Source organism: Saccostrea echinata, unplaced genomic scaffold (assembly GCF_033153115.1).
Source record: "Saccostrea echinata isolate AGI-Se365-2 ecotype Australia unplaced genomic scaffold, CSIRO_AGI_Sech_v1 ptg000009l, whole genome shotgun sequence".
Taxonomy (NCBI): domain Eukaryota; kingdom Metazoa; phylum Mollusca; class Bivalvia; order Ostreida; family Ostreidae; genus Saccostrea; species Saccostrea echinata.
Genome location: NW_026889758.1, coordinates 36,152,501 through 36,174,605, shown reverse-complemented (window position 1 = coordinate 36,174,605; position 22,105 = coordinate 36,152,501). Strand labels below are relative to the sequence as shown.

At 32.7% G+C, this 22,105-nt stretch overlaps 1 protein-coding gene across 1 annotated transcript in view; it reads left to right on the top strand.

Moving 5' to 3' along the window:
• The first annotated feature begins 392 nt into the window (after positions 1–392).
• The window catches only part of LOC133182308 (protein amalgam-like), a 27,329-nt gene continuing 5,616 nt past the window's right edge, over positions 393–22,105 (top strand). Inside the window, exons 1-7 of the mRNA XM_061317097.1 lie at positions 393–1,335; positions 11,185–11,315; positions 12,832–13,039; positions 13,204–13,341; positions 20,303–20,431; positions 20,657–20,944; positions 21,256–21,423. Of these exons, the coding sequence (XP_061173081.1) occupies positions 1,272–1,335; positions 11,185–11,315; positions 12,832–13,039; positions 13,204–13,341; positions 20,303–20,431; positions 20,657–20,944; positions 21,256–21,423 (1,126 nt within the window). The 5' untranslated portion in view covers positions 393–1,271. The remainder of the gene's footprint in view (positions 1,336–11,184; positions 11,316–12,831; positions 13,040–13,203; positions 13,342–20,302; positions 20,432–20,656; positions 20,945–21,255; positions 21,424–22,105) is intronic.

Below are 22,105 nucleotides of genomic sequence, written 5' to 3'. Positions count from 1 at the left end.
AGAGGAACTTTTCATAAATCGGCTCTTACATGCAAATCTATATAATATACACACAGATAGAGAAATATCCATCCGTGTAACAATATACACCTCTCTATTGTTCAATCCTGAAATATTAATAAGAGTCGGGATTGATTTTACAATATATATCTTAATCAAATATTTCATTAGAATTAATGTGTGTTTCCCTCTCAATAAAGTCGAATTAACAAACCGCCTTCCTCACCTCTATGTCCACTCCACAGCAGGCCAGTGTGTTTGTGGCTTCCACTTGGGTTTGTATTGTTTATTTAATTTAATGCCTGTATTTTGTCAGAAGTTTCATACCAAATGAATAGAAAAAAACAGAATAGAAATTCGACTCGTTCATCCTCCACTCAACAGGATATTGGTAAAGATCTGCTATTGCTGGTAGCTCATTTCATATCATTTGACTGGAAAAACAGGCGTATTGTAAAATTTTACTGGAGCAAAAAATACTAAACTTACCTCTTCATAATTCATCTCGCACAAAACTTCATTTTCTACATGAATGGGCGGAATTTAATAATTTACGACACTTTTTACAAAAGTTAAATCGATTCGGAACTAAGGAGGCAGTGTTACATGACTCGTGCATCTTGCTTCGGTAATTAGCGAGTGAGATAATCAGACGTATTACCTGGGGCCGGCTGAATCGGGGGGACACGGCGGACGGAAATCTGAACCAACAACTGGATGCTATCTCCGACATGGTGAAAGAAAATCATTATAACTGGGTTCATTAACAATGGGAAAAACGATTTCACCTGACATCTAAGGAAAAGTCACGTTCTGAGACTCATACCGTCAATCAAAGAATCTCTCCGTATTTAACTATGGAGATAAGTTATTAATATTGAAAAAAGATTTTTCTCTGTCTCAAGTCTTGAAGAACTAACAGTCGCACTGTGACAGAAGTTAAGGACTATATGAGAGGAAGAAATAGTCCGTTAATTTAACACACAAATATAGCTAATGGAGAAAATTACCACTGGTCAGTGTCTCGGCATCTTTTTTACGTTTTGTGCATAAATGCCATTCTTTGATTTGAAAAAAAAGTTCTAATGGATTTTAAATCTTGTGTTCACAGCTTGCTTTCATTCAACATCGTAATTACATTAAATAAGCAACAGATGTTTTGAGGATGGCATCCCCTGTCTTCTACGGCGAAATGTTAGCTTTTATTAAAGAACTTATCAGCGTTAATTAGCAATTCTTGGATGTAACTTATTTATTTTAATTACCATAAGATGAAAATCCAGATAGAGTTGAAGTTATCTCGGATCATCTGGCTGTTAGAGTCTCTCTTGAAAGGTAAGAAAATTCCAGCATCTCGAAATAGATTCGCAAATTCTCTTCGATCACTGGATCCAATATTTTATTTCCGTCTTCAAAGTGTTGTCGTTTGTCCTTTTGTCGAATCAGTTTCAGACTAAACACAAAAATGTCTTAATTAGTTAAAGACAATCTATCTAACTGAGAAAGAAAACATGAAATAAATTGGTTTTGTTTGACTGACTTATAGAAAGGGGGGTGGGGGTAGTAAAAAGCACATGTCTGCAGAGTCAGCCAGGTCCACTTTAAAAAAAATGATCTGTATTGCAAATTAAAAAAAAGTGTGAACATCGGTATACTTATGTCTTGCGAAATCTGCTGATAATAGAAATGCTGCGATTTAATCTAAGAAATAATAAATGTTCTAATGATTTTTTGTGTATTAGAGTAATCAATAAGTTGCGTCTTTAATTACCAAATTATACTATAATAGTGTGGGAGTATTCTATTTTCTTCTTTCACAATTAATATCGAGTCCTTTTCCCAGGAGGTGGCAAGTTTTATAAAATTTTCTCAATTGAGAAATTCCTCGGAATTCACCATCCTCCCAGAATATCTGAATTCTGTTGCGAATTCTCCAACTTTGATACAAAAATCGGGATCGATGACATTCTGGAACAAACAATTATAGTCAATATTCTAGTATTAATTAAACTTCAAAGCTGACTGAGGAGAAACCGCATTCTTTTTAGAGGTTACTAACAACACTTTTAAAGTATATATAAACATGTTTAAGGACTGAAATTATAGGTGTTGTATGTTTCTACTGTACTGAAATTGTATGAGATATCAACTACCCCCCCCCCCCCGAAAAAAACCCCCAGATTTCTCCAAAATACTTGACGGCATTGTGTACAAAGATAAATTTCAAAAAACAGATTTTGAGAGTGCTAAAAACGTCTCATCTTTTTGGTAGGAATTCTAATTCATTTTTTTTTTCTTTTTGTATTTTTGGAAAATTAGTTCCTACTGATATTTTGTCACAAAAGATAAAGGAATGATTCAGCTTCATATTATAATACATTGAGCATCTACTTCATGGTGAAAAAAAAATATATTTTTTCTTATGTAACAAATTAAACAACAATAATTTTATTTGGTTAGCTTTTAAAATAGACTACTTTTTTTCAAGAATGAAGATTTTTTAAAACTAAATCCTAAACTTATTTCATTTGATCTCAGATCAAGGTGGATCAACGTCAAATTCCTTAAAAAAAAAAAGATATGAACAGTTCGTCTGTTTTGAGTTTATGTCATGTCATTTCAGCTAAATTAATATTGTTTCTTTTCTTTATCAACAGAAAAAAATCTTTTTTTTGTAATTTTTGAATTCCAAATAGAACTTCCTTCTTTAAAGATAACAATTGTTGACTCCCCTTTCCCAAAGCATCCTTTACTTAATACAATGAATTATTTTTCAATTGGCAAAACTCATGAAATAACATCACAATGTTATTAATTAAATGGCGTGTTTTAACAGAAATTTTTGCTTTTTAATGGTATACACTGTTTACATACGTACTGGTCTGTTTTGTAAGTTTTAACAAACTTAAATGTGGTGAATAAAGTCTGATATAGTTTAATGTATCCTATATGTGTGGAGTAAAAATGTTTATGAATAACTCACTTCCGTAGATTACTAAAGCACACTTGAGATTTTATAGGTTATCGCCAAAATGTGCTCGATGATTTATCTTAATCAAGTTGAATGGCCCTTTTTATTTATCGCAATCAAATAAATTTTGTGGTTTCCATAACCAACCGAATTTATACATAGCAATGCATTGTGAGCAGTTGTAAAAACAAAACCCATTATATTTTGTTGCTTCAATTAAATGAGTAAAACCAGACAATGAAACGAAGAAAGACGTCGAAGTATGCAGAGCTGTAGGACAATACCGAGGTAGACTCATAAGAAAAGGGGGAATCGATATGTGATTGACAGAATATCTTTTAATCAGTGCTTGTCTAAGGAACGGTCTGTTAGATCATGGGCCTGTTATTTCATTTCTCGCCATTTGAGCAGATAATGGTGGCAATCTGCTTTTCTTCAATAGTCTATAGTTATGGGGAGTGAATGTCAATGGACACTCATAGATTTATAGCAAGTTTACGTAAATCAAAGGAAATCTTTAAGTTAGCGGGTAACACTTACAAAATGAAATATACAAAGTCTGAAGAAAACGTGTAAACAAGGAAGAGCCAATTTGCACCTTTAAAGCTTCAGTGCCGAGATCAATTTGACATACAGCACGTAAAAACTTTTTTTAACGACCTGCGTCTTTCTCGATTAATTATAAAAAAAAAATCCTAGATTACTAAAAGTTACCAACTACTAGCAGTATTGGATCTTGTTGAAGCAGTTCAATACGATTAAACAAAAGGTACTCGTATCCATTCTGTCACAAGTTATTACCGACTAATAAATAAAACATAATTTTATGCAAATTCATTTTAAACTTCGATGATGAATTTTTATTGCAGACAGACACACCAATGCTTATAAATGAAAATATATTTTGCCGATTAACTGGTTGAATTAAGTTATCGAAATTTGATTTATTATTTATCTAGAAGAATATTTAAATTTTCTAATAAGTTCAATAAAATGTTGAAAAAAAAACATAAAATCAATATTTTTCATAATTGTTTTTCTATGAATATTCAATTCAATCTTAATTTTTGCTGAAGTGTCTATAAAACTGTATGTACAGCAAAATGACAGATGATTTCAATACAGTGACTTTGCTATTGCAGCCATATAACGGAATTATAGACGTAAACACCAGCTGGTTTCAATGATTTCACTTTGAAAAAATTACGCACTTTGAAATTTTTTTTCAAAGTGCGTTAAAATTGGGACAAAATTAACGCACTTTGAAAAAAAATTCAAAGTGTGTTAAATTTGGGACAAAATCAACGCACTTTGAATTTTTTATTCAAAGTGCGTGGAGAGTGTACATCCACAATTTTTACCATGGTCAGGAGACACTTAAAGCACTTTGAAAAAAAATATGAAAAAACAAAAATTCTGGACTTAGATTTTAGTAATAGACGGCATTATTTTGTTATATTTTTTCGAAAAACTAATGAATTGATTTTCCTTCATCGAGAACGAGGAGAAGACAGGTAGAATGTCCCTCAGTCCAACTCTTTATCTTTCCTACTCAAATATATGTTTACATAACTGGTATGCATTGCTATAATTTCTAAATAAATTTGAGTTAACGTAAAATAGATGAAAAAAATGAGATAATCTTTCGTAAAAAAAAAAAAACAAACAAAACAAAAAAAAAACAAAAACAAAAAAAACGCAACCTATTACATTACATAAGAGAGGATCAGATGCCATATCGCTGATCTAAGCAACAATAGCCAACTGACTATACTTCGGCCAAAGTAGTTTTACAAAATCAAATATAAATCCTAACCAAAAGTCATATAGTAAATTGGCAAAATACAATTGTATAACAACAAAGTTTTCTACTATCAAATGCCTTATACAATGCGTAAACATGTAGACACTTATTGCTTGTCATTTTGATAAACAATCACGATCCCAATCGGATAGATATTTATTACCGTCTTCCTTGGAAGACGGTATACAGAGTTGAAGTATTTAACAGTCTTCGGACTATGCCTTTCCTCCCTTTTGTGATTGGCAGAAATTGCATGATGAGAAAATTTGCCATTATTTCATTGGCTGAAATGCTGTTCAAGGCAAGGGAGATAATTTTCTGATGATCTAATTTTCGTATGACTTAACAATTTTTCAAGATTTTCAATCGTAAAAAAATATGACAAAAAGAACAGTGGAAATTGGAACTATTTAATTCGATTTAACATGATAGTTTTTTTTATAGCAATTACCAAAAAACGTTTCTATATTTTCATTGTTAACAGAATTGATCTTTATTGCATGCAAGCTTTACAACTTGTATGTATTCTTTTTCCCTCTCTTCTGCACTGTCTTCCTAATCTCGGCAGCACTCGGCAACACCTAGGCCGATTCGTACCTCATCTACATATCACAAAGGTGACGGAATCAGCCGAGGTTTGCCGAATGATCTCAGCAGCAGAGTCCAAGTTTACGGAGACAGCCGAGCATCTGTTAACGTTTCACTTGGTAGAGCTTATGTCAGAAAAAAACTAATGAAGAAATACAGAGCCAAGAAATTTTCAAGAATTATACGGCCTGATAGGTTTAGGTCAGTTTACTGTTTAAGGTTGTTGCTAAAGACGGTAAGCTTTTTGAAAAAGCTCTACTTGTGTTATTTTAACCACGAACAGGGTCTTTGATCTGAACTTACATTTGAAAGGGTAAAAATAGTTCAATATGAGTGTCAAATTTGCGGACTTAAATTCATACCACGGTTCAAAAGTTATACAGCTAAATATTTAAGTTTGAACAGACAGAAGGACAGAATGGACAGAAACATAATGTCTCCCAATCTTCGTATTCGTACACTTGATATTCATACTCTAAATTGAGTAATTAATAGTAGATAATTAATACATTTATTTATGTCGACCCGAGCGAATTCGGGCGACAAACTACCTATAATGTTCTCGCAGATGGCCGGGACAATCTTCATAAAATCTCACAGAAATTATAATCACCAACTGTGGTTGTGCTTTCCACATTTTAAAATTTCCAAATGGCCCCAGCCCAAATATGCAAAATTTTCAGTTTCATAATTCTCAGTTACTGCCTATCCAATCTTTTTGAAACTTTAAAGAATTCTTTTCTTCCATCACGTCAAAGTGGTTTCTGCCAAAAAAAAGGGGGGGGGGATGGACAAAGTTTGTTGCTGTAACCAAGTTAAAACAAATACGTTTTAGAAATTTATTTTAAGTCCTTGGATTTTTAAAGATATAGCAAAGTTGAGGTCAAGGTCACCTGACTCTCACCTTGTGAAATACTGTACTGACTTTTTGTGTATATACATGTATTGACATATTATATATGAAAAGGAAACTTGAAGCATTGAAGTGACGCCATTGGGGTCAGTTCGGGAGATATCTGCTATTGTTTACATAGGGAAAATTTTCAGTTGTTATTCATATTCGTAAAATTTCGATTTACAATATGTATATGCGAAATATGGTTGTTTATAATCGAGAAATTTATATTCATTTCGATAAATTTGAGACTGATATGCAATAAAGTGTGATTTATATGCGAAAATGTTGATTCATATTCGAAAACATCTTACCTTTTTAATTAGATTTTATGCAAAAACCTTTGATTCATGCAAGATAATCTTGTGAATTTTGTACTGTAATCTATTGATTTCACATATAATTATAAAACCCAATACGAATCAAGTTTTTGCATATAGCCAACTTTTTTGAATATGGCTTTTTGCATACAACCACAAGATTGTCAATTATAAATCACAAGGTTATCAAATATGAATCAAATTTTTTTGTATAAGGATTCAAAATAAGTTTTTAAAAGCAAGCTAATATTCTTCAACACAATCTTTTTATCTAAATATGTACATGTATTTTCTTGTTTTGCTTCACATTTCCTGTTGTCTAGAGAACTAATGAGATTAACCACTGTTTGTTATATTTACCTTTTTCATGAAATGTGTATATTTTTTTAATTCACTTGTTCGCGAATTCTAAAAGCAAAAACAATTATATGAGTATAGGAACACATGCATCACTTTTTGTTCAGTTGAGGCTGCCATAAATATCCTTTAAAATTAATTGTAATAACGATCTCTTCCGTTTTGTTATTGTATTATTGTATAATATTAACTCTCTTTCAAAACATAGGTAATCAGAGATTACAGAGCTCACTTCAACGAATTTGGTCTTTAAGTAAGGCAAAGTCCCCCACTAAACAATAATCTAGTAGTGTGCATCCCTAGATGCAACATTTATGCAGTTTTGGTCTGACAGGGCTTGTCGTTAATTAGGAATGGGCTTACCTAAAAACTTTAAACTAGTCACTCATCCAGACAGTGTAAGTCATATCCAGCATCTGAAGCAAATATAAGAGTGTTCATCCCGTGATACATCATCCATGCAAGTTTGGTTCAGATAGCCTTATAGTTTCTTGGTAATGGACCTGCTCCAAAAACTTTAACGTGGTCACTCATCCGGAAAATGAAGGTCAGATCCAGCATCCGAAGCAAGTCCCGTAGTGCGCATCCTTCGATTTATCATCCATGCAAGTTTGGTCAACATAGGACTTGTAGTTACTTGGAAATAAGATCTGCTCCAAAAACTTTATGCTGGTCACTCATCTGGAAAATTTAGGTCAGATCCAGCATCCAAAGCAACTCCAGTAGTTCCATCCTTAAGTGTACCCTCCATGCAAGCTTGGCCAACATATGGCTTATAGTTACTTAAAAATGAGATCTGCCGTAAAAACTTAAACCTGATCACTCATCTGCAAAAATGTAGGTCTGATCAAGCATCCGAAGCAAGTCTGGTAGTGTGCTTCCTTAGATGTATCATCAATGCAAGTTTGGTCAAATAGGGCTTATAGTTACTTGAAAATGAGATCTTTTCCAAAAAATTTAACCTGGTAACTCTGCATGATAATGTAGGTCAGAACCAGCATCCGATGCAAGTCCAGAAGTATGCATCCTTAGATGTACCATCCGTGCAAGGCTGGTCAACAGAGGGCTCATAGTTACTTGGAAATGAGACCTGCTCCAAAAACATTAACCTGGTCACTCATCTGGAAAATGTAAGTCAGATCCAGCATCCGAAGCAAGTCCAGTAGTTCCATCCTTAGATGTACCATCCATGCAAGTTTGGTCAATATAGGGCTTATAGTTACTTGGAAATAAGACATGCTACAAAAACTTTAACCTGGTAACTCATCCGGAAAATGTAGGTCAGATCCAGCATTGGAAGCAAGCCTGGTAGTGTGCATGTAGATGTATCATCCGTGCAAGTTTGGTCAATATAGGGCTTACAGTTACTTTGAAATGAGATCTGCTCCAAAAACTTTAACCTGCTCAAAAAACATTATCCTGGTCATTCTTTAGCTGAAATTGCAGCATCATAAACCTTGACCGGTACAATGAAACACACAAGCATCTTCCATGCATCCTTGATTAATGTAGGGCATAGAAGTACTTAAAATGAAAACTGCTCCAAAAACTGGGACGCCGACGCCGAGGGTATCACATAAGCCCCCCCCCCCCCCCCCCAACTTCGTTGAGGTGAGCTTAAAACCTGTCAGTACTTGAGAGAATAATTGAGTGTACTAATTTAGATCATTGAACATTGATCCATATTTAACTGTCGTAGGAAGAAAAGAAACAAAATGACCAAATTCTAGATGAATGCCTTCGGTATGCCATTGAATTTTATAATTCACATTAGTTATCGCTGTCTTCTCCTAGTTTATAAGTATTGACATTTGATGTTTTCTTCTAAAACTATCAAGCTTAACTCAATCGCAGCAGCGTACCCCGAACGAATTTGCAATGACAATACTGCGAATTCTAGAAAATAAATTCCCAAGGTGGTCGTAAAACTCGATCTCTATCATCATTCATTTAACAGAAAAACTACAAATAAAAGCTTTCTTCATAATATCTTCCCTGCCGTATGAACAAGAGTTGTATTAAATTTCACCTACTAAATACTCCTCCCTTGTGCCCTGAATGATGACGAAGTGTGAATGCTCTCGACACGTGCAAGAAGTAGAAGTCAAAAGCGATCAATTTCTAAAATTCCGGAATATTTCTTCGGTCAGTAGGCCTCTTACCAATGTAATAAACATGCACTGGTGTTGCGATACTTCAGTAGTGGTAAAAAGTCGTATTAATGGTAAATTATTGAATACATCTTGAGCAAAAAATGATATGAATGATAAATTACATGTAGTAGAGACATCTTAAACAAAATATAGTTACTGTATCATCTCATTGCATTAATTAAACTGAACGAAACAATTTTCTTAGCCGTTCTACCAAATATCTTGCGGTAGTCTTTTGTTTATATGCAGTTACATTTTTATATTTTAATAGCCTAACATTTGTCCAGTCATATGTCAAATTTATTCTTTAGGAATTTTTTTTTATACAATGAAAATAAAATTTGCAGTGCATCACTATCGACAACACAGCCGAGATTTTGCTATCGACGTTTGCTGGATGTTTTCTGAGAAAAGAAACATTTTAAACTAAAATCACTCTTCATGATTTCACAAACTGCACATCAAATTTTCTCATTTTAAATCAAACACATACTGATGTAGAAGACCTATACGTGTTAACAAATTAAAATAAATGAAAGCCTTCTACATTGAAAGGAGAGTCAATAACACGTGTTTTATGAGAAATATTTCACAATAAATAGACCGCCAAAATATTTATTTAGTTATGAAGTGCCATAGTCTGGTAATTTGTCGACAAATCAAATACTTCATAAATTTCCCCTCAATTAAGAGCTTATTTCTCGATACAAGGACGGGGAATATTCTGTAAAGTACATTGATTTTCCTTCTTTAGAATTGTTTCTCGAGTACAGATTATAGAAGTTTTAGTCCTTGTAAATCTTTCGTTTTATTTGATGTATTCTTAGTTTTGATATTTTTCCTCTATTCGTTTTTCTGTTATCCTCTAACCCTCTGAAACCTCTTTAAGATTCGATAATTGAAGACTACAACAAATCTGACGATAGCGTGTCTTTCAATCTCGTGTAAAAAGGTGGACAGCGTTTCTGTCATATTTGTATGGGAAGCAAAGTATAAAAAAAGGCTGTCTAGTAGCAGCTGATTCCTTTATTCGAATAAAAAAGAGTCTTCGTGCTTTTAATATTATCAGAAATTCGCTAAGGACCCTTGTAATAAAATGAACGCTTTACGTTACAGGTTCCAGTGAAATATGTAATTTTGTTAATATCCAAGCTTTCGTGCAAATTGTATGGTACTCCCTCAATTTTATGCTTTGCCACGACTGGCGAAAGCATCTTCTCTAATGATCAATTTTATAATGGGACAATCAGAGTTATTGCTGCACTAAGATTTTCATGATCAAAGCGTTCTTTCTTTGACAAATTATAGCTTTTAACAAAAGCCCATTGATCAAGTCCTATAAATTACTTCTTGACTAAACTTCAAAAATAAAGGAAAACAAGGCACTTATCAGCTGCTTATATGTCTTAATATCTCGATTTCTCTTTGAATCAAGACCTTTTTAATATCTGCGAAAAGCTGGAAAACATTGACCAATATAAAATGATTCCCAAAGAAAAAAATTTAAAAGGTCAGTGGGATGAAAACACACAAAAAGGAGAACAAAACTTAATATATTAGTGTGATATGTGGTTTCATATTTGTTTGTATCTCATTTTATTCTATGATTGATGTTGTATATAAGTACAATTGGAACATATATTCACCGTACAAATTGACCGACTTATATGTTTTAATTTACGTTCAACATATGTTTAACATATGAACTTTTAGAGTATGCTTACCATATACATGTATTTCAAACATATTGAAACCTATGTTGTACCGATATCAAACATGTGTTAAATGTATGCTGAATATGCATGAGACACATACATGTATTTAACACAGTTTTTTTTTTAAACTGTTTGTTTTAAAGTAAACATAAGTAGAAATGCTTTACATTTCTTATATAAAGTGCTATTTTGATGGTTCACATGTACATCGCAACATTTTATATATTGTAAATACTTTGTAATTTCAACAGTTATATCTGTTAGACTAGCTCTGTGGTTCATTTTCTCAGTTAAACTATATAAAAATGTTTACATGTCTATCTAAAACTTTCACAGGAATATAGATATTTTCTTTATAAACTGTTCATCTCTTTCTTTCAGTAGTCCTGTTTGCGTTACAGGACGTGTCGGTGTACACGCAACCAACATTTGAAAACACTTCGGATGTCACCGCCATTGCTGGTAGAAATATTGAACTCAGATGTAGAGTACACAATCTTCAGAACTACACGGTGAGCTTTGGTAATACCTATTTAATTCACAGTAAATTCACTTGCAAAGACGTTTTCAAATTATGTTTTTTTTTCTTATTTCAACTAAGGCCCAGATGCAGTGTGGTGTGTAAAAATTGTCTATCCGAATTCTTAAATTTGAAATCTGCACTCATTACTATGAAGGCAGTCACAATAAAAGTATATTTCTATAGATTATGAAGGAATTGTTTATATCAAATGACTGCAGAAAGAAACAGATTCAATCCTGTAAAATCAGTCTTGTAGGCTTTATTCGAATTTCCTTGTCTAGGTCCCTTGGTGATTTCTTCATAAAGAAGCTACTGTACGATTGATGTTATTCATGAAAAAATAACCGTATTTTATACATTAGGGCAATGTACTTAAAAACTTAAATAAATGAAGCACTCAACGAATAAATTTGCAGCCTTTCCTCTTTCATAAAGAAATATATAATTGGACTGTTTATTAAGACTAATAACACCAACGCGAATAAGACACATTTCCGTTTTATGGTTATTTTGGAAATTACTTATTCTGAGGCTTAATATTCAAATCAAGTACGAAGATATACCGGTATATCGATTACAGTGGCGACTTCAGACAATGCCTCCTAACATTTCATAAGTACGTACACTTTATTATTGGAAAGCTGGAAAATACTTCTTTGAAATCTAATTGTTGCCCTTTCTTGGTCACTGTGTTAAAGTAAAGGCTTCAACAATATCGCAAAGAAATCTGTACTCTGAGAGAAGAAAGGATGATTAATGATTTTATTGAAACGTCGACAGTTTTTTTTTTCAGTTGATATTTGTGAAGAAAAGTGTTAGGGAAATCGAAATGTTCTGCCGAATTAGGGGATCACTGAAGATACATCTAAAGAAACCACACACACACAAAAAAAAAAAACAAGCAACTCAGATTATTGGAAAGAATTTTAAGGAAAAATACCAATGCTTCAGCAACATTAAACTAATGAGGGCGATTTAGGGCTGTTAATGATTTATGTACTAAAATTGGTTTATAATCAAATGAGGCGATAGTCCTTTTACGCATGCGTTTTGTATTTTTTCTCTCTCTCTCTGTTCAAGACTACAATCTCATAAATTTTGTCAAACATAATGTTCTCATCAGTTATCGAATTGTGCGATGAATTTCAATACCTGTAACAAAAATAAACTATAAAGATCAATTTTAAAATATTAAAGTACTTTATATACTAGTACATGTAATGTAAATGTATAAATGTAATAACTCAATTTACATGAAAAAATGACATTTTAGCTCCATACGTAACTATTACAGGAGAAAAAAAAATTTCTGAACTGTGGAAATTCTCTCAAATAAAATTAAAAATAGAAAACAATTGTTATTATCAGGTATTCATTAAAAGCTATATAAAAGGAAATAGCTCTTCAATTCACTAAAAAAAAGTACTGAAAGCTTGAAATATTGTTAAATGTCTCTAAATTTTATGCGTGAAAATGTTATCAGTATGTTGATTTCTTTAATTTAGGTTGTTTGGATGAGTCCAAGGGGGACTGTGATCAGTAAAGACGTCACAAAGGTCACAGATGATACCAGAATTAGCATAGAGAGACAAGTAACAGCGGACTGGAATATCCTGATACGCAATGTTACATTCAAAGACAGAGGCAATTATAGCTGCATTGTCAACACAGCCCCTACTCCGACTATAAAATACATCTATTTATATGTCAATGGTAAGTAATACGAAGAAAGAATATATAATTTATAGACAGTAACTCAAATTTTAAGCAAACATACTCCAAAAATATGGGGGGGGGGGGGGGGGTTCGGGGATACTGATATCTATAAATCACTTTTTGGAATGCAATATCAATCATAGATTTTTTGGCTATTGTAGTACCGCCAAAAATAATTGAGGAAGCTTCTTCGAGGTCCTTGATGCATGTAAGAGAGGGCGAAACAGTTAAGCTTGTCTGTAATGCTACAGGGTACCCTCAACCTAGGATCCACTGGTACCGTGGCAGAAAAATAAATGGTAACAGTAACAAAGATAAAAAGGAAATAGTTCAGTTATTTGTAAATAAACAAATAAATCCTGACAGCTTTGAGATCGAACGAATAAAAATTTTAGAAAGATTTTTAAGTTTGCAACTTCACGCTGAGCTTTGATAAAATCATCACCATTTTAGATAATCTGATTAAAGTTTGTCCAGCGCATGTTTAATTCAATATCAAATACTGGCCACAATACAAGTCCACAGTTTACCAAGAAATATGGTAAAATTCATTAAAAAATCTGTTTTCTTCATTTTATAATGATAAAAAATATTTTGATAAAATAGAATTAGATGAACCATTTAATTTGATATATTTTTTTATACAAAGAGTTTTTTTCCTTCATCGAGTCTTTGGCGAGGGAAGGGTGTGGGAAAAGTAATGGTTTATAGAGCTCACGTAAACGAATGTTATCTTTACGTAAGGCAAAGTTCCACACTAAACTAATATTCTAGTTGTGTACATACCTAGATACGATATTTTTGTAATTTTGATCCAGGTAGGGCTTGCATTAACTTAGGAATGGAATTGTTATAAAAACTTGAAATTGGTCACTCATTCAGAAAACGAGGGTCAGATCAAGCATACAAAGCAAATCTGTGCATCCCTTGATGCATCATCCATTTGCTTGGTTCAGGTAGGCCTTATAGTTACTGCTCCACAACCTTTAAGTTCGTCACTGATCCAGAAAATTTAGGTTAAATCTAGCATTTAAAGCATGTCTGGTAGTGTGCATCCCAAGATGCAACATCCATGCACTTTTAGTGCAGATAGGGCTTGGAGTGAAAAGACCATTCTCCAAAAACTTTAAGATGGTCACTCATCCAGAAAATGTAGGTCAAATCAAACATCTTAATCATGTCCGATAGTGTACAATTCCATACAAGTGTGGCCCAGGTTGGGCTTGCAGTTGCACTAGATTAAGCTTGCTCCAAAAACTTAAACATGGTCACTCATCTGGATTGAGCTTGCTCCTAAAAACTTTAACATGGTTAATATCTGGAAAATGTAGGTCAAGCCCAGCAATTCTTGTAGCGTGCATCCCTTGATGCACTATCCACTACAAGTTTGGTTCAGGTAGGCCGAAAAGTTTCTTGGTAATGGACCTGTTTCCATCGTCGGAACCCACGGTTTTCTCTCCGTTACACTACATTCAACGTGGATTCCGACGATGACCTGCTACAAAAATTTTAACCATTGTCACTCATCCTAAGAATGTAAGTTAAATCCAGCATTTGAAGCAAGTCTGGTAGTGGGCATCCTTAGATGTATCATCCTTTTAAGTTTGGTCAACATAGGATTATAGTATTAACTTTAGAATGAACCTGCTCCAAAAACATTAACCTGGTCACTCATCCGGAAAATGTATTTCATATCCAGCATCTGAAACAAGTCTGGTAGAGAACATCTTTTGATGTATCATTGCTGCAAGAATGGTCTATAAGATTTATAGTTACTTGGAAATGAGACCTGCTCCAAAAACTTTGACCTGGTCATTCTTTGGTTGAAAATACAGCATCTGAAACCTGACTGGTACAATAAAACATACTACAAGTATCGTCCATTCATCTCTGATCAATATAGGGTGTAGAAGTGCTTGAAATGAAATCTTCGAAAAAACTTAAACCTGAGACACCAAAGCCGAGGGTATTATATAATTCTCCTACAGTTACATATTTATGGTCCAGTATAATGGTTTTACATCTGGATGAGTGGGTAGACCTACAAGAGGTCCATAGGCCAATACGCCTACCTGCGTCACCTTGGTCTTGCTGATATGAAGAAGGTTTTTTAAACAAAATTTCCTACTTTATCCCAATGAAAACTTTTGACCCCATATTGTGGTCCCATCTTAGCCAAATGGGTTTATAATTAAAATGAATTTGAATCCATACAATATGTGTTTCAATATACATATGAATTTAATGGCCTTGCTGTTCTGGAGAAGAGATTTAAAAAAAAAATATTTTTTTATATGCATTAAGTAAAATTTGATATCCGATTTTAATCATTTTATCCCCCTGCAACACCAGTATCCATAATTTGAAGGAGGAAAAAACTTGAATCCGCACAACTTTGGAATATTTGCATATCGATTAAGATCACATATAAAAAGTTTGATCTCCTATGATTGTGACTCCATCCTACCCCCAGGGGACTTGATTTAAACAAACTTGAATTTACACTATGACAGGAAACTTTCACTTAAGTTCATTTTTCCTGACCCAGTGGTTCTCGAAAGGATTTTTAAATGACCACCAAATTTTCACTATTTCTTAAATATCTCCTCTTGAAAAAGGATGTTGCCCTTCATTTGAGCCAACTTGAATTTCCTTCCCTCAAAGATGTTTTGTGGCAAGCTTGGTTGAATTTGACCCAATTGTTCTGTAGAAGAAGTAGAAAATGTGATTGTACAGATGAACAGACAGACTTTCAGATAAACTAAGGACGACAGGTAATCAGAAAAGCTCACTTAAGCTGATAGCTCAGGTGAGCTAATATTAAAAGCTGCTATCATCTCCATATTTTAAAGAATACTAGTATATTCTGGAAATGGTTAATAGTGTTTCTAATATATGCTGTATGGTTAAACATGCACATGATCCTCGTCTTAAGTAAAGGCCATTTTTCTCATTTTGATGATAGACTAGCTCGGTCTCTGTTGAATATATAGTATATACTTTAAAAGCTGAGGGGACTAATTGAGCTCTTTTATCAGCCGACCTTGTATGCTTATTAAGCAAAAAGTATTCAAAAACTTCTACATGAGAAGAAAACTTTTGCTCTGGCCTTTAATTTGCCATTTAAATATATCGACGACTTTTATCAATTAACAATAGCTACTTTTGTTTACATGTAGTATATGTCAACACGACATATTCCAGTGAACTCGAAATAAAAGCCACCACAGAGTCTGCAACATTTGTTTCATATTTGTTTTTTTCTAACTATAGACATTAACGGCAAACTAACAACTAATCTATATGACAAACAGTGTGACCAGCTTTTTCATCGTCAACCTCCCTATTTTTGTTGACTAATTGATATTACACTTTCACCTGCATATGGTGTCTATGTCTTCAAACACTTTGGTACGCATGTTCCGAGTACGATCAATTTTTTTTTAATTGAGGCAGGCTAGTCAGAAATAAGTTGGTATTACAGGAATTTCTGCAATTTTGTGTAAAGTCAGCATTTTGCAAATTCTATGGTTGTTATAATGACCTTGGTTGCAAATACAACCTATGGATCCTGGGTTGTATTTTGACTGAAATGTTTCATTCAAGTTAGGCCATTATCATTGTAATGACTACGGATTAATCCAATCATCTGATCAAAACAGAGGACTCGAGGCGGTTGTGACGGTCGACAGGGGATGCTTATTCCTCCCACAAGATCCCACCTCTGGTGTTTCTAGAGGTGGGTGAATTAAAAAAAAATGACCAAATGCATATTTATCAACCCACACTAAAAATACAGGCAATGAAAATAGATTTCTATGTCTCAGCATATGTCTTTAGATAGTGTCTAAATACCTGCCAAATATCTCGTTGATATCTCAATTAACAAAAAAGTTATGCCCAAAAATGATGCTAAAATTGTCAGGAGTGCAACACCTTTTTGTGACACTTTGAAATTTCAATATTTTTTGGAGATCTGCGAAATAAAAAATAATGCTTCATGTTGAAATTAAAGACTTTCCTGATAATATTCAAAGTATTGAGCTTTAAATGTGGACTGTCATAACTTTTGTTTAATCAAGTTGTGGTCATGGCTGATGTTTAAAAAAATGTTATACCATGTCAGGAGTGCAACAGAAAAAATGTAGTGTTGCCAAAAAAACATCAATTGTAAAATTCTGATAGAAAATTAAGACAAAAAAGAATTTTGGAAGTGTAAAATAATAACTGATATACATTTTAAAACTTAAAAATGTTATATAAATCACAAGCAGCATTAATGAGAGTCAAGTATATGTGCATACCCCAAAATGTCAGGAGTGCAACATTTGATGTTTTACTCCCAAGCATGAAAAAACTATTATCATTATATGATTTTCTGATTTTTATTTTGGAAAATAAAGACACAAAGAACATTTTTACCAAATAGATTTATCAATTACAGGATCTGTCTGTGCTTCAGATCCATATTTCTGTGGTCAGGAGTGCAACACATTTTTTAAAAGATTCAAGTTGTGTGACGAAAAGACTTCTATTCATGCTTAGAAGTATTCATTAATTAATAATGATCTTTTTGTATAATTTAATGCTAAATTATTGACAGTTTTATTATTAAAATCCTTCCTTTTTTCCATTTTATCAATTCAGATGTGTTTTTATCTTTTTGTGATTTTTTTAATGAATGTTAAAAATAAACACACTAAAACATTGTCATAAAATTCAAGTAATTCCTCCTCAACTTCACTGAAACAACAGAACAAGTTCTTTTGTAATTTTCAATTCACAATTCTACTTTAAAGGCCCCAATGATTTTGGTCAGGAGTGCAACAAATATGTTAGAATTATAAATCATCCACTAAGAATAAAAATAAAGAAAAAATGATGAGTAGAATTTCTCTGGTGGGTTACTGTGTTTGTCTTCTAAAGGAAAATATGCTTTAAAATATATTTTATCTTCTAAATATACATTTAAGCTAGTTTTTGGGCATAAAATAGGGTATAATTCCAGATAAAATGCGAATTTTAAATACTTTCATCTGTTTTAATTATGAAGTATTGGACTATAAGTATTGCACAATTTCACTACCACTTGATGTTGCCAATACTTTATGAATTTTTGTGTTCTATCGTTTTAATTTTAAACTTTACTGCAGTCAGGAGTGCAACAAAACTGCTTCATAATTACGAATGCTTTTTAACTATCTTTACTAAAAAATAAGTTGAAAAAAAATGCTTGATACTATTTGATGTTCAAAACACTATGTCTATCAACAAATTACAGAAATTTTACAGTCAATTCAGGGAATAGTTTTCATCATTTCACATATATTTTAAATACATTTTATATATATTACACTTTGCAAATAATCATGTTTTAAGGTCTTAAAAATTTGAAAAACCTGCTGTAAACGATGAAAAATATCAACATGACAAATTGATTTACAAAGTAAGAATGGGTTATTGTGTGTTATAATTTTTAAAACAATGTTAAATAAAGTACATATCAGATGTCAGGAGTGCAACACAATAATGTAGCATAGGGTCACTTCAAAATCTAGTATTTTTTGTAAGAGAACTCGTATAAAACAATTCTTTTTTGGCTTTGATTTAAAGAATTGACTTGAACGGACAAAAAAGTGAATTTTGGGGAATTTTATTGCTTCATATTTTTTTCATATTAAAACTTTTCAAACCAGAATTGAAAAAATAATGTAAAATAACAATCAAAAAGCCAATTTCTTGTCACATGTACAAGAGAAGATACTCATTCAAGGTCTAGATTTAATCATTTATACCCCTTTTACCATTTTGAAGCATAAAAAACTATAATTTGTTGTGATTATGTATTTTAGAAAGTCTTTTAAGGTGTAATGATATTTTCTTTTTTCAAAAGAAATTTTTCTAATAAAAATTCTGAAACTTTTTAATTCAATTGTCTATTCTATTGCCACTTCAGGATTTTAAACTAGAATGCATTTGCAATATGATGATATAAGTGAAAAATATGTTACAAGTAGTTGAATTTTGCCAAAAAAATTCAGTTTGGTGGTCATTTTTTTTTAATTCACCCAGGTCCGTGTTTTTGCCCTGTTCACGTTTCTTATTGTTTACAAGATTTATGAGATTGATCACTATTCGTTATTTTCACCCTTTCCAGGTAAACTCTTCGAAAATTTTAGAAATTAAAAACTGAACGAGTTAGTAATCACCTAAATAAATAACATTTGGCTCCTTTAAAAAAAACCCAATTTTGAAACATGCAAGATTACTGGTAAATGATTTTTAACTTTACTGTATTTTCTGTCATCTCAAAACAGAAAAAAAAACCCTTTTCTAACCTTGTACCTTATTGTGTTTTATGACCAAGGACATATATATTTGTGTTCCTATAATATTTGTTTTAATTCTTGCCTGGACTCATTTATTTTGTTAAATGTCACCATATACAATAATGGCCAAATTATGTTGGAGACCGTACGTAATCACTTATTTTCACCAGATCTGGATACATAAGGGATATTATAACAAGTTCTGATCTTCGATAGCCATCCTTCAATGACAGAGACCGAGTCAGACATTATCATCTTCACTGCAATCACATTTAATCGGTGTATAGTTTTCTCACTGAACAAAACATATACCTTCTAAAAGCTATCTGCCATAAAACATCATTTACTTAATTGTTTTCATAATTCTCCATTTGTATTGACAATCTTTACTCAAATTATACATATAAGTAATTCTCAGACAAAAAATATCAGTTATCATACTGTTATAGGGGATAGCGTATACCATCGAGCAAGATGACTCGCGATATAAAAATGTTCTTCTCAGAGAAATAAATATGTCTTTTCAAAAAGAACCATTTAGAATCTCAATTGGCAACTCCCTCATGAAATTCTTTTTATTGAATTGATCTAAGCGTTGTATGTACACATTTCTGTCCTGTAAAAGGAATATTGGAAAATGAAATGATTGAGACAAGACTTCTAGCATCTTTAAAAACGTAGTACGTGCACTATATGTAAAAGCATTGGTTCGATTTCTTCAGTTGTGGTGCAACATGTCGTTACTTTTCTTGTTTTATTTTTTCCTGAAAGGTAATAAACAGGAATATAAATCGGGATACAAGTCCAGGAAATAGAAACTGAAGTAATTCTAAACAGGCAACTTCAATATAATGAAAAATCAATACAGGTAAATGTATTATAAAGTAAAATAACAAATATGTTCCTGATTGTTTGTTCTATATTGTTTCAGTGACTAACCTGCCAGGGGACACTCTTGTTATACGAAATATCACACGACATTGTGCTGGTGAATATGAATGTAGAGCAAAAAACGGATTACCTATGGAAGCTAGTCGTGTTTTCACTGTGGAAGTAGAATGTTAGTACTGAGTAAATATGATCCAAAAGATAGACATGAGTGAAAAACCGACAAAATAAAAGCTTCATAAATATCTTATTAACACATTTATTTTTTTAATTTTTAAATCTCTTGAAGGCAAAAAAAAATTTGGGCTTTGGAAGGATAATTTGATAATTCAAATCAAACCTATGATATCAAGAATGTTAACACAAATCACTTGACTCCTCCTTTTTATTACTTAAGTTGCCCCCGAGGTGAGTGTCCTGGTTCCGAGGCTGGGCATCACCCTGAGAACAGAGACTGTGTTACAGTGCAGCTGTTGTGCCTCTCCCATCCGAATCTGTGAGTGGAGGAAGGACGGAAGAGACCTCCATATCTCTGGCAAGTACGAACTGAACACCTACAATGATGACCCTGAGACTATCACCCTCAGCCTGACTATATTTCATATCCAGGAGGAGGATCTGGGGAGGTATGAATGTCACGCCAAGAATTGGCTCGGAGAGGACAGCGATTATACTTTTCTCTATGGTAAGTGTACTGCTATTGATTTTTATCACTGAATCGAAGGTTTGATGAAAGGTTTTTTTTTAATAAACTATTTCAATTCATTAGAGATTTACAGTTCAGTCATTTTAAAGAAGAGTTTTTTCCTGTTTATATTGATATATAGTAACTTATTGATATTTAAAATATTTAGTTTATGAACACTAAGTTTTATTATGTTTTTCTAGAGGCACATGAATTAATTATGAGTTTTTTAAAACTATACTATTGTAATTTATATTTTCTGTATTTTTTTCCTTCCTGAAATTTTATTGAAATTTTGGCCTTTTCTTTAGAATACAGACCCCCAGTACCGTCCACTCTATCGCCCATTGCTACCACAAAAGATGTCACTCCAGAATCTAAATACCGAACTGTGAAACCAGAAACACCTAGAAATCAGTTTGATAATCCATTTCCTGGTGAGAGCTTCGTTATATTAAGACCCTCAACCATAAAATCACGTAAGTGAACAAAAAATTTTAATTTCTCTTTTCCAAGATCAAAATGTAGATACATCGCAAAAAAAAAAAATCAAATCGGATAAGAATTTTAAGTCTTCAAGTCAAACGTTCTTTCCAAATTATTCATGATTGAGTAACGTCTTTAGGTATTATTGTTTTGATTTTGTCTTCAGGAAATTCAAAATGTCCGGGTTTTATCTATTTATAGAGAATGAATGACTAGATGAAATCCCGCGCAAGCGCGGGGAATTGAATTTATACCACTACCGACAGAAAATATATTGTAGTTTCTACTGACAGCCCACAAGCTTATAACAGGAAGAAATACTTTGTTCAAAATCCCTCATGAAGTAGATGTACAATTTACGTCTCCACCCCCCCCCCCCACCCCTTTTGTAAAAACTTGAAAAGTGACAATTTCATTAAGTGACTTTTATTGTGAAACCTGTTATACTATTTTATGGATATTGTACTTCAGATGCTCTTATTTCATTTCCGTCAAGGATAAAGCAGCGAATATGCACATTTTACTGTTTTTACCGGGGGGGGGGGGGTCAAAGTTACTTGGGTCTTGGTTTATAAATATGTATGTACCTTATTGATATGTAAAAAAAATTACTTTACTTTTTTACATACCAATAAGGTACATACATATTTATAAACCAAGACCCAAGTACCTGTG